The 14,148-nt window shown below is 51.5% G+C and overlaps 1 protein-coding gene across 1 annotated transcript in view; it reads right to left on the bottom strand.

The window, feature by feature from the left end:
- The window catches only part of SHB (SH2 domain containing adaptor protein B), a 138,466-nt gene that overhangs the window by 30,815 nt on the left and 93,503 nt on the right, over positions 1 to 14,148 (bottom strand). The window contains exon 4 of the mRNA XM_047700355.1: positions 424 to 595. Within this exon, the coding sequence (XP_047556311.1) occupies positions 424 to 595 (172 nt within the window). The remainder of the gene's footprint in view (positions 1 to 423; positions 596 to 14,148) is intronic.

The following is a 14,148-nucleotide window of genomic DNA, read 5'->3' on the forward strand; positions in this document are numbered from 1 at the left end:
TGGAAGAGGGAGAAGCAGGCTTCCCACTGAGCAGGGAGCCTGATGTGGGGCTCGATCCGAGGACCCTGGGCTCATGACCTGAGCTGAAGGCAGACGCTCAACGACTGAGCCACCCAGGTGCCCTTATACAAATAAATCTTAAAAACAAAAAACAAAAAACAAAACTGTCAAATCCTTGCTCAATAAACACCAAGAAGATGTGAGGCAAAACTATCACAGTAGCTAACAAACAATTCTAATTTATAATAGTCAAAAGTAAGGGTGGCAGTACAGCATGGAGGGAGAAAGCCCAGGGTCAGGAATCTGGAGACTCTGTTCTATCTAATTCTGTCAGCCACTGACTGACTTGAGGTTGGCCTTGACCTTCTCTCAGCCTTAACAGTGACTAGAGCTGAAGCTGGGCCTTGCTCCCTCAGAACTTACATTTGCTTTTCCAGTGGGACAGCAGGATCCACTCTTTCTCCCAAGATCCCACAGAACTCAGGGCTCCCATGCTTGATGGGCTTGAAGCCCCCTCCCGGAGCTCGAAGCTGGCGCCGCCGGTCCCGGGAAGGCGAGGGGGATGACTGCCGTTTCTCGTTGCCGTTAAACTGGGCTGTAGGGGAGAGAGAAAGTGCGTGGTCACCAGAGCTCAGCACGAGGGATTACTGGGTGATGCAGAGTAGGGTAACAGTTGATTGTTCCCCTTGGGGGTTTACGATCCACAGAGGGAAGAGCTCCAGGCAATTAATGAACATGGCTCAAAAGGCCTGAGTTTCCTATAGCAGGTGCCGTCAGAGCTAAACGATGCACTCAAGGGGCTGGCTGAGTCTCCCTCCAGAGGCCACTGAGCTCAGCCTTAGCTCCAAAGGATGCCCCCTGCTATCTCCAGTAAGGGGGGCATGGCACCCACAGGGGCTCAGTCCCCTGGACAGTTCTCAGGGAGACAGCTGTTCCCCATTTTCTACCTCCAAGTGGCTCCCCTCCTCCCGTTCTCCCATCCCCCACAGGGCATACCATCCACATCTGCCCCCTTTCTCCTGGGATGACCCTACAGAGCTCCAATCAAGGGTCGTGCTGCATCCCCATCTGCTTCTCTTCCTTCAGTGCCCTCTGCATGGGCCCCCCACGCAGGGAGCCCTGTCCCGGGCCCAGTGCCAGGTGAGACTGAAGCAGTGCACAGCACAGTGGGCAGGGCCTGCTGCAAGCTTCCTCCGCGCCCTGGGCCTGTGAGAGTATCACATACTTCCGCGGGCTTGGGGAGGATACCTCTGGAGGGCAGGACCCCAAAGATAGCCCATAAAGAAAATACTGAGCTGAACCTGGAGTCGCCAGAAGCATTCCTAGAGACCAGTTAGTCCGCCTTGCAAGTTATCTCTCCGGGCTTCAATTTCCTCCTCTGTAAGGGGAGATGACTGGACCCACCTTGTGGGGTTGCTGCGTGATGGTACCCAGATCTTAGCAGAGTGCCCAGCATGTAGTCGCTGCTCAATCGATGTTATTATAAAATATTTACTTTTATTATCGTCTCTGCTCAATGTGGACACGGTACTAGGTACTTCACATAAGTGTCCAAACCAACCTGAGTTCCTCTTCCAAGCTTGCCAGTAATTTGCTGTGTGCCTTGGCTAAGCTACTCAACCTCTCTGAGGCTCCATTTCCTACCTGCCACAGAACCGTGAAGATCAGAGAGAAGACATCCTAAGGGCCCAGCACACAGAGCACTGGGTGAATGGGCCAGGCCCTAGGGAACACGGCTCCCGAAGCCAAGTCCAGCTGCAGGCCCAAGGACACATGATGGCAGGAATCTCTTCTCCAAAGAGCAAACACAGATGTGGCCAGCTGTCCTCTACCCTGGCGAGCCACAATGGCGATCAACCTCGAATTCATGAAGGTGGCAGGAAACCCCAGCCCTGAGGGTGGTGGCCAGTGGTGGCGTGCAGTCTATGGGACTATGGAATGTGGATGGACTTGTTCTATGTCTCAGCCTCTGAGCATGATCACCCATCAGGACCGCAAAGCATTGTCATCCCTCCAAGACACTCTTCTCCATTAACCACTAGGGAAAGCAATGGGAAGGGAGGTTCCTGACTATGGAAGGCTCTAGACATGCTGGACCCACGGATATGTGCTCATTCTCATGAATGAGGCAGTGGCTGGTGGCCTGTCCATGCCACCGCCCCACTCCTCAACCCTCCTTCACACATGCCAGGTGAGCTCGGGGCTAGAGGAACAGCCGTGAGCAAAACAGAAATCCCTGCCCGTGAGGCTTAGAGTCTGAGTGGGGACAGACACGATAACCGAGATTCTAGCCGCATAACTGCTGTGGACGAAACCAGGAAGGACATTCCAGGCAGGGGGAAGAGAAAGTTCAAGGGCCCTGAGGTGGAAACATGCTTAGGGTGACAGAAACACAGTCCAGGGGGAACAGAAGGGAATAGGAGGAAGCAGTGCCAGGTCATCGGGCGCCATGTCTTGCAAAGGAATTTGATTTTATTCTGTGAGAAATGGGGAGCCACGCTGATGTTTTGATGGGGTGGGTTTTGACCCAGCACTTCTGAACAGGACTGCTGTGCTGAAAAGAGATGGGAGGATGGGGCGGGGGGCGGGGGATGGGAACTGCCTGCACTTTCTGCTCAACAGCGCCAACTGCTCTTTAAAAAGTTGATTAATGAGGGACGCCTGGGTGGCTCAGTTGGTTAAGCAGCTGCCTTCGGCTCAGGTCATGATCCCAGCGTCCTGGGATCGAGTCCCACATCGGGCTCCTTGCTCATCAGGGAGCCTGCTTCTCCCTCTGTCTCTGCCTGCCATTTTGTCTGCCTGTGCTTGCTCTCTCTCCCTCTCTCTCTCTCTCTGACAAATAAATAAATAAATAAATTTAAAAAAAAAAGTTGATTAATGAAAGAGAGCGAGCCACATAGGGCAGCAGTGAGGATGGAAGGGCAGGACAGGCCGACAGGCCTTGTCTGTGCATTCTCAGTGGAGTGTGGGGGAGAGAGGCTCGAGAGGCCATAGGCCTATGGCCTGAGCACTGGAGGGACGGGGCTGGCATTATCCAGGAGGCGAAGATTCACAGAAAACTGTAATGAATATTTGTGAGGAAGCAGGATGGAGGCCAAACTCCAACCTAGAGACCCCCACCCCCACCCAGCCCATGAGGCCAGGACCTGCGGTGTGGAGCGGGGACAGTAGAGGACTCACTGGGGGCCGCCCTCTTCTTGGGCTACAGTTCTTTCCTGTGTCCCAACCATAAGGACAGACAGCAATGATAGGACCCTTCTAAGGTACAGGTCCTGGGGCTGGGTGTCTGAGGGAGCCCTCTTCCATCTGGTCAATAACCTGGGCTTGCACAGTGGCAGTGAGAGGGTGAAGCCCGGAGCTCCAGCCCCAGCACACATGTCACCGTGCGCCCCTGCCTGGCTTCCCAGCATCCTGGCTCTCCCACCAGGGCTCCTCCTGCTGAACCCCACCAGCCCTCACAGCAACTAGTCAAATGGCCTATATGTTCTTAGTTGGGGGTGTTAGGAAGAGGTGAGACATCTGCCTTGCATGGTCGTAGATGGGTGAACTTGGGTTGGCGTGAACACTGGGATAAGGTAGACAGGTAAGGGCCCGGTCACATAGCCCTTTTCCAAAGAGCTGGGTCTTGACCCGATGGATGAGTTAATCAGGGAATGGCATTCTCAGCTGGGGTTTTAGAGAGGTCCCTGCCTAGTGATGGAGATAGGATGTGGGGTGGCAACCAGGGAGACCATTTAGGGAAGGTAATGGAGGCTGAATCTCTCCATGATGGGAGGGATGTAGGAGGTGACTTCAATAGGACTTGACACTCACGGCCTGAGCCAGGGAAGGCCCCTGTGTGACGCTCCATCAAGAGGAGATCTGGGGTATGGCATAAGATGGGGGCCAGGGACCATGGAACCAGTGTGCACTTTTCCCTGGTCCCTCCCTCTGCTAACTTTCTGTCAGGAATGGAGGGGAGGCCGCTCAGCAGGCCCCTCACCTCTGGGGGCTACGGGTCCTGAGGTGGGTAGTGAAGCAGCATGATGTAAGAAGGGGCTGGGGGGAGATGAGGTTCTAGGCTCAGTTTTGCCATCGGCTAAGGAGATAGAGAGAGAGACCAAATGAATTATAAGATATATTCACCTCTGACTAAAATTAGAATTTGGAGATTTTTGCCCACATAAAACCCCACCACATAACTCCTGGCACAGAAGAGGGAGGACAGGCACAAAGCATGAACACAGACTACAGAAGGAACCCAAACTCTTCAGCAAAGCCCATGACCCCGCTGCCTTTCCAGCCTCAGGCCTCACCACGGCCACTTCGAGGCCATGTCTTCTGCCTAAATTACTACCACCCCATCCCCTTCTACCAGTCTCTCCACCTAACTGACTCCACTCTGGAGTCCACCTCTTCCAGGAAGCCTTCCCTGACCTTCCCTGACCTCACCCCCTCCCCAGAATCACCATGATCTTAGTCTATGGCCTCCTAATGGCCAATTTCCTGGTCTGAGGCCGTCTGAGCCCCTCAAGAGCAGGAGCTGTACCAACATGTGCCTTTGTGCCCCAAGCTTAGAACATGCCTGCAACCCACCAGGTACCCAATGAATGACTTTAGAAAATTAATGAGCTGTTGTTTCACTTTATTGGGAAAAAAATACCGGTTTTCATACCAGATAAACTCGATAAAACCTAATAACATCCCAGTCAACACTGTAATTCCCCACTGAATTAATTTATACATTCGCTTGCAAGCTTAATAATATAGCCATATATATTTTAGAGGGAACAGGTGGTGATGAATGACAGGCTTAATTAGGCAAATCATTTCACCTAAAATAAAGTACACAAACCTCAAGTGCAGTGATTCAGCAGCAAAAGAAAAAAAAAATTTAAGAACAAAAGTTCCAAACACAACTGCTTTCAATCCTTCTAATTAAGTTTCTCTTTAATCTGCAATTTAAAATGGCAATTCTTTTAATTTAGTGATTTTCTGCAAAAGATAAAGACACAAACCCTCAAAAGAATATCTGCATTTAGAGAAAAAAATATGCCACCCCTGTGAATCATTAGAATGACAGGACCTAATTAATTGCACCTATAGGCAATTACAAATGGAATCAGAGTTGTGCAGGAGGGAGAGGAGACTCAGGGGGGCAGGACCAGGTCCTGGGAGGCAGTGGGAGACACAGCCCCACTGATGTACCACCAGCTTCTGTCTCCAGGGCAGGTGAGGGGGCCCCTTCTCGATGCCCTAAATGTCTTTCCAAAAATTCTGGTCTAATGACAGGCCTCAGCCTTTAAAGACTCAGCTCAGGTGCCCCCACTACTGCCCTTTTAGGAGGTCTTTCCTCCATCCACATCATTAGCCTCCATCTCTGGTGGTCCCCTTCCTACTTGTGGGACAGATTTTATACCAATCGGTTCTGCAGTTTAGTTACTCACTGCCAATAACGGATAGCCCCGCCACCCTGTGGGTGATGGTGAGGGATGGGGACTCAGAGGTGAGAAAGAACTTACCTCAAAGGGTCTCAGAGCTAAGAGATGGGATGGGGATGGGGCAGACAAGGCTTGAGCCCAGGCCTGTGGGTCACCAGGGTCAGCTTCCCCTCTGACTCCTTAGGGCCTTCCTCCCTGTGGTCAGGCAGGGGCTGTGCCTCCCTCATTTGGTCTGTGGTGTACTTCCCACCTCTAGGCCTGGAAAGACCAGCCTCTGGCTCCATCCACGACATCTAGAAGCTTCTAAGACCTGGCAAAAAGCCACCTCTCCACAAAGCCTCCCCTATACTGCCTGCTGAGAGCCCCTTCCTCCTCAGAAGCACTTGGCACTTGGCCCACAGCTCCACGGGCACTGCCTCCCACTCTCCCCAGTCAGCCTGGGTGTTCTGTGGAGGCAGGCGCCTGGCACTGATTCTCTTTCTCTTTCAATCTCTCGTTTGCCCCTAAACCTAATGCTGTCCTTGTTATGGAGACGGGTGTTTAGTAAATGTTTGCTTAGATGAAATAAATGTGTTCCTTTGGGGTCCAGCTCCTTCTTGTTTATCATTCGGGGCTGGCCAGAGAAAACAAATTCCAAAAGGCCAAAGGGCCTTTAAAGCACAGCTTTGCAGGCCTCACAAACCCTTGCTGGCTCCCAGTGCCCCTGAATGGAGGGCAGACTCCTTGCTCTAGTGTTCAAGACCCTCCGTGACTAGGAACGAACCCAACTTTCTGGATTCATCTTCCCCTAGGGGTCCACACCCAGCCCTAGGCTCCAGTCACAAAGAATGGCCAGTCCCCAAATCCACCGTCTGCCCCTAGGGCTCTGCTTTCCTTTGCCTGCCCTCTGGATTCCTTCTTCACCATCTCCAGGCGCACAAATCTTTGTTATTCTTTAAGGTTCAGTTTCAATGCTACCTCCCAGGAGAGGTTTCACCCTAGACCCCAGGTAGAATTCCCTTCTCTTCTGTGCCCTGCATCCCCTGGTCTCTGCCATTGTCTGACCCCACCCCAGTCTCCAGTAGTGTCTTTTCAGAACCAGATGGAGCTGGGGCCTTATACCTCAGCCTCCTCATGGCCAACACGCAGCCAAGCTTAAAGAACGGACCATGGGCTGCAACAAGGCCAGGGAATGAAGGAACCACAGCAGCCTGGCATCATGGAAAGGGCCTGGACTCTAGACTTAGACCCCTGTTTGAGTCCTGCCTCTGCCATTTACTGTGCGACTTTGGGCAAGTTTCTAAACCCCTCTGAACCTTAGCTATCTCTTCTGTGCAACACAGTCATCTACACTTACACCATGAAGGATCACTACGGCGGTAGTTAGTAACAGATGATGTACCAAAGTCCAGGCAAGGCCCCTTGTAAGTGGTGATGCCCTCCCCACGGTCACACCCAGGCTTTGAATACTCCCCTCTCATGTACAGAGGAGGACAGAGTGCCTGCATCAGAAACCACCTTCTTCCCTGGGGCAAATAATACATTATATGTTAATAAAAATAATTAATAATTAGAGAGAGAAAAAAAAGAAACCACCTTCTTTTTCCCTAGCCTCGGCTGCAAGTCCTGACTGAGCTGGAAGGTCCAAGAGGCACGACACATTCTCCTTTGTTCGGAGCTGAATCCCCAATGCCAAGGACAGTGCCTGATGTACAGTAGATGCTCGATATCTACCAAAAGAGTAAATCTCCACCTGGGTCAGCAGGACTGTAAAACCTCTATGCATCAATGGAGAAAGGAAACTTGGTAGCTGGACTATCTCCTCAACTTATTTTAAAATATTCTGAAGATGGCTTAACTTTTACTGAGGGCTTCCTATGCCTGGGGAGGCATACATGAGGCCTGATGGGACCCTCTCCTCTGACCCCCACAGCGAGCCCAGGACATGGCAGGGTAATTTGTCCAGGTTTTAGAAACAAGGCCTGGTGCAGGCCAGCAGCCCTCCCAAGCCGAGGAGCGGGCTGCCACATCAAGCAGCCAGCCTCAGCTCCTACCTGCTCCCCTTCTGCTTTGGGATTTAAGCCCTGGAAGGCCTCCTCTCACCTGGGGGTGAGGGGTACCCTAGGAGTACCATTCCCTGGGGAGGGGCAGGGAAAGAAGTCATTGGCCCGGCAAACATCCTCCGGTCGTCCCAGCTGACCAAGGATGTGGACAGTGGCCCCAGAGGACAGGGACCATTCAAAGCCAGCTAGAAAGGAGCAAATGGGGCCCAGGGGCCTTGGGCCCCATGTGAGACCTGTGATGTGTTCCAAGCTCAGTGGCCGCGGCTTTCTGGCTGGCCTGGAGTCTCTGATCCACCAGCTATCCACACAGGACAGGGTCCTTTAAGCAGAGGCAACAAGGATTAGACAACTGAAAACAGGATGCCCGGAAGGAGTGCTCAGCCCACTGAAGAGGCTTCTTTAGGCCTTCTGTGGGTGAGGCAGAAATGAATATACGGGGCGCCTTTGCAAACTGCATGTGGCTCCCAGAAAGGGCCTGAGAACACAAGGGCACAGAGAACAGAATAAAGGTGGCCAAGGCACTCCTTCCGCACAGTCCTTGGCACTGATCCCTCCATTCTGCCAAGAGCTAGACCTCAACTCTGGTGGGTCTGTGTGTGTGGGGGGTGGTGGTGGAAGGGAGTGTGGAGGGCAGGGATGGAGAGGCACACAAGGAGCTGCTGCCCAGGCAGCTGTGAGCCCCCCAGAGGGGGCAAGGAGGGAGACAACACAGGGGTCTGGGAAGCTGGAGTGGACCACGTGATCCCCGGAGTCTCTAAAAACACCGCAGACTTTCATGACAATGTGTGAACACCTGCAACGGCCTGAAACTGTTCCCATGACAACAGCTTTGCTTTCTACACATACATTCTGAGTTACCTCATCTGCTCCTCCCCGCACCATCAGTATTAGAATTCCCATTTTACAGATGGAGAAAAAGCCTGGAGAGGCGAGCCCCCTTTGCCTTCCATTTCAAGGGCAGGCCTCACTCTCCACCTTCCCCCCACCCCGTTCTGTGTGTGAGAGCTGCACCTCCACGTATTGTAAGACTACAGGCGGCTCAGCAAATGTTTGGTCTCTGTTCCAGGACTGCCAACAAGAGGCCTCTGTGTTCACCTCCCAGACGCATGCAAGCCCCGGGGCACCACGCTGCCACATCTCGTGGGCAGAGCCTGAGAACAGAGGTCTTCATTGTCAAAGGAGGCAGCGGGGACTCCCCAAGAAGCAGGGCATTGGACAGGCTGTAAGGCAGGCGCCGGGATGCCGCTTGGGTTCCAGGAACGCCATCTGGATTCCAGGAACACCGTCCGTGCTTGCACACCTAAGCCTGGGCTGGGGAAGGAGGCTCTGGAACAAGGTGGGGTGAGGAGAGGGGTGTCTTCATCCCCTTATTCTGCACCCACCATAGGAAAGAGGCACCAGTGTCTGGTGCAAAGACCCCTACCCCAAGGGCTGCTGCTCAGCTATGGGAAGTAGGATAAATCCTAATGGAAATGGTGAAATGATCCAAATGCAGAGACCTTTACAGCTGCCAAAGCAAGCCATCTTTATTGTTGTAACCCATTTTACAGATGAGAATCGGAGGGCTGGAAATGGGACTGATTTGGCCCAAGTCAACAGGTAGATTTGAACTTGGACAAAAAATAGTAGTTCATGATGACAGTGGTACCAAAAGCCAGCATCCACTCACCACTCACTGTCCCAACTCTCAGCATGAACTACGACCTCATTTTAAGATGAAGAAACAAGCAATTTGCCCTGGGTCACCCTGTTAATAAATGGCAGCACAGGGTTTCAAACCCAGACCCTGTGGCTCTGGCATCTGAGTTCCTGTGCACTCTGCTAGCTCTGGGCTGGGCTCACCTGTCAGATGGAACGCCTGCTCATGTCTGATGCAGCGTGTTTCCTGATGCTTACACCGACAGACGCCCACAGACAATCACTTAGAATCCCAGGGCCAGACTTTCCCCCATCCATGAGCCTCAGAGGACCTGCATGGTGGGCAGCTGTGGAAACGTGTCTCCCCATCTAGAAGCCCCAAAGCCCCAGGCAAACTGTGTATAGGTTTCTGCTGCCGTCCCTCTACTGGTGGGGGGGGGGGGAGAGCAGTGAGGGAAAGGGAGAGCGACAGGAGGGGACAAGCCAAGTGGATGGCTCTCAGGGGCCCGCGTACCACCCACTGGCACACGACTCTCTCCACATACAATACGGCATCTGGACACCTGAACCAACGCTTGGACAAGTGTGGACACACCCTCAGCTTCTTCTAAGGAATTCAGACCAGAAGGGGCAACCGGGGCAATTACCAGTCGTGCAAAAATGCCCCTCCAGCTGCAGGTCCCTCCCTCAGCCTTGTGTGGAGAGAAGACAGACATACAGCATGAAAGAATGATTTGAAAATAAACCATCTCTGTGGGAGCAGGTTGCCTCATTACCCAGGTATTCTAGTGTCCTGAAGAAATCATGGGGTTGGTTTTTCTGAGACAGGATTTACTGAGTCATTTAATACATTTCTGCATGTTCATTATGTGCCAGGCACGGATCTAGGCAGGGGCCCAGGTGGACCGAGGCAGGCAGAGTCTCTGACCTCACAGAGCTCCAACAATCTCTATCCACAAGATTTCTGCCCTACCAAGCAGAATAGCAAAGAGTCTATCAAATCTTTGTGTTTTTTTTTTTTTTTTTCCACACAGGAGACAAAGGCACTAGAAGGAACATTTCTATCTATCAATATAATTAGTAGACAGACCAAAGCTATTAAGCACTAGAACACTAGTGTTTTCCTTTCTCTTTTCTTCTTCTTTTTTTTTTTTTTTTGGCTACTAAATGAATTCATTCATATGTCAAGTAGAAAAACCAACTGGAAAAACCTGTCCCTCAGTAACATATTAGCCAAAGGAAGCGAGCGATCCCGGTTCTCTTCGTAGTCATTTAAACCCCCCTTTTCTCCACAGACCTGCTGTCCATATGTGTTAAACATTAATTACAACTGTTATTCATTACATGGCAAAAAGCTCCCCATACAAACAAAACTGTTAATTTCCTCATAGACCCAAGGCATTCTGGGAAGCTATGCAAAAGACAGGAAGCCTCACAGGAGCCCCACTGGGGCCAATAGTAAGGAGGCAGCGGAGTGGGTCTGGGTGTGCCAGGTGATGGTGGCAGGTCTAACACTCCCTGAGGAACCTTCTGCAGAGGCTGAGCCTGTTTGTTCTGAGTGCACGAGGATGAATCATGGGGCTTGATGGGAACAGCAAGCCCAGAGAAAGTGTCTGGTGCACAGAATATCCGTGCTCCCAGCTCCACAGCCTTTGTGTTGGATAGTGACAGGTCATGAGGTGAGCACGGAGTGGGAGCCCCTGCTTCTGCCTCCACAGTGACCAAAAGCACATGGCACTAACACAAGGTAGAGGCAATGTTCCAACCTGCCCTTTCTGCACTTGAGCTGTCAAGGTGGCAGTGGAATTAGCAAAGATTTTGCAGGTAGTCTGACCTAGGTTCATGAGCTGTGTGACTGTGGGCAAGGGGCTCATTCTCTCGGAGCCTGAGTATTGTCATCTGTATGATGACATTGAAACCACACCCACCTTGCAGGTCTTCATCAGTGGTGCTCACTAAATGTTAATTTCCTGTCCTTTCCCCTTTCCCCCCTTACCTTAATAGGATTATTTTAAATTAGCCAATTGAGCTGCTTTGGAGATGACTCACAATTGTTTAGGAAATAGACATACCTGGGACCTTACTTGCCCTCTCTCTGCCCTTTTGGCTTTACTTGATGAGGCTGGGAAGGTGTCAAAACTCAATAGGATGCCTGGATAAGGGATGACCAAGCAGCATTAGCAGCCCCCCTGTAAGTCTGTATCTGGCTTTCCATTATGCACCCCGGGACAGAGGGGTCCTGGGTGAGGGTAGGGAAGGGAATGCACATGTCCAGGAAGGGCTTCCTGGAGGAGGAAGTGTTGATACCACTAAGCTGAGCTGTGACATCCCCTCTCTCTACCTTCTGACCCCGGTACCTAACACATAACATGTACAAGGTACACTGTAGGTGCTCAAAGCAAATGTCCTCAGGTCAGCAGCATAAGCAATTCTTGGGACCTTGTTAAAAATGCAAATTCTCATGCCTCATCCCCAGAACCTACTGCATCAGGAACTCTGAGGAGTGGGACCCAACAATCTATTTAATGTTTCCTTTGTGTGAGTCCCTACTTGCTCCTGAGCAAGCCAACCATGGCTAGAATGGGGAGGGAGACAGGGTTGAGAAAGGCAGTGGGGACCCTCTCACACTCAGGGACCAGTGGCCCAATCCTTGCGAAGGACTGAACAAAGAATGGGAGCACTGGGTGGCTCACTGTTGGAACTACTGCAGGAATGGAGACCAGGACTCCCTACTAAGTACTGCTTTCCACGGCATCCATGCTACAGTGCCAGGTGCAACGAGGAATGAGCTCTGCTAAGTGGGGACCATGTGCCTTCCAGGTACCTCTTCATGGAGTACTGTTTTATTTATTTATTTATTTTTTTAAAAAATATTTTATTTATTTATTTGACAGAGATCACAAGTAGGCAGAGAATCAGGCAGACAGAGAGGAGGAAGCAGGCTCCCCGCTGAGCAGAGAGCCCGATGTGGGGCTCGATCCCAGGACCCCGAGATCATGACCTGAGCCGAAGGCAGCAGCTTAACCCACTGAGCCACCCAGTCGCCCCTGGAGTACTGTTTTAATATTAAATTAAATTTTATTTAATATAGTAAACCTTCCCCGAACACCAATAACCGTTCTTTCATGTGTGACCCTTCAGGGCTTACAAAGTCTTTTCACCCAGACCTTTTCCCGTGATCACTATAGAAACATGGTGTGACAAGAGTTGTAAGTATCCCCTTTTTCTAGAGGGAAAACTAAGGCTCAGGGAGACTGAACGGCTTGTCTGAGGTGGCATGGCTGGTGAGTGGTGGAGCTGGCCTGTGGAATTAGGATTGTCAAACTCCCTCTACTGTGCCATGGACTCCCAGCACACCTAACACTGTCCAGGGCTTTTGAGCGCAGAGCGACTTGCAGAGAGGCTAGTGGGGAAGACAGACAAATTCCCAAAATAACTATGTTTAGCACTGTTTTCTCTTTAGGTCTGTCTTCTCTCTTTGCTGGGAAGTAGACCTGTTGCCGGCTGAACCCAGGGCATTGTCTGAAAAGTAGCTTCAAAGGAGACCAATCTTCAGTGGGTGGAAAATGAGAAAATGAGAAGACTTTGTTCCTGTATAAGATTTCAAGGATGCCCTGCCGCTTGGCTCCTTGAACAAGTTCTCCGATCATTTGCTTCTCAGAGGCAATTATAAATCATTAAGAATGTGGCTGTTGGGACGCCTGGGTGGCTCAGTGGGTTAAGCCTCTGCCTTCAGTCCAGGTCATGATCTCAGGGTCCTGGGATCGAGCCCCACATCGGGCTCTCTGCTAAGCAGGGAGCCTGCTTCTTCCTCTCTCTCTCTGCCTGCTGCTCTGCCTACTCGTGATTTCTCTCCCTCTGTCAAATAAATAAAATCTTTAAAAAAAAAAAAAGGGGGCGCCTGGGTGGCTCAGTGGGTTAAAGCCTCTGCCTTCGGCTCAGGTCATGATCTCAGGGTCCTGGGATCGAGCCCCGCATCGGGTTCTCTGCTCTGCGGGGAGCCTGCTTCTCTCTCTCTCTGCCTGCCTCTCTGCCTACTTGTGATCTCTCTCTGTCAAATAAATAAATAAAATCTTTAAAAAAAAAAAAAAAAAGAATGTGGCTGTTAACTCTACTCATTGGATTAAAAGGAAACATTGTGGATGGCCTGACTGACTCTGCTATGAGGTCCCTGGCAGTTCTTCTCGCCTATCCGGGCCTCAGTTTCCCCAGCTGGACAAGGAGGAGTGGGATGCCAGGGTGTGGGAGCCCCTCCCTGTGCTGGACAGTGGCAGACCATGACTAACCCATGGGATGGGTATGGTCACCCCTGCCCCATCCTGGTACGAACTTCCTGGATGGGGCTCCTACTGGATCCTCTGTTGAAGCCATTCCAGATGGGAACACACATCCCAGTAAAGTCTTCTACCAGAGGGAGAAATCTGTACAAGGGCAATGAAAGGCTTGTAGCAGCACACCCATGGGTTCCAACCACATTTTGTGCAGCCTCTCTGACAGCAGCAGGGAGCCTAGATGTCCACTGGGTTCGCGCTGAGGTCTGGAGTTGGACTTCACAAATCCTGGCTCTGGGGGTGCCTGGGTGGCTCAGTGGGTTAAAGCCTCTGCCTTCGGCTCAGGTCATGATCCCAGGGTCCTGGGATCGAGCCCCGCATCGGGCTCTCTGCTCAGCAGGAAGCCTGCTTCCTCCTCTCTCTCTCTGCCTGCCTCTCTGCCTACTTGTAATCTCTGTCAAATAAAATAAATTAAAAAAAAAAAAAAATCCTGGCTCTGTGGCTGACTAGCTATGGGCCCCTTCTCTTTGGACCTCAGTCTTTTTTATCAGTAATATGAGGAAACTCATTTCCCAGAGGGTGGCTATGAGGATTCAGCGAGATAATGGAGGCAGAAAGTGCTCAGTCGATGGCCAGCACTTCTGTGATGTGGTTCCTTTAAGCCTCACTGACACCGTCTGCAATGGGCACATTTCCAGGTGAGAAATCCGAGGTTCCAAAGATAGATTCGATCCCTGTCCTCCCAGAGGCCCCTCAGAGATGTGAAGACACTAATCC

Source organism: Lutra lutra, chromosome 13 (genome assembly GCF_902655055.1).
Source record: "Lutra lutra chromosome 13, mLutLut1.2, whole genome shotgun sequence".
Classification (NCBI taxonomy): Eukaryota; Metazoa; Chordata; class Mammalia; order Carnivora; family Mustelidae; genus Lutra; species Lutra lutra.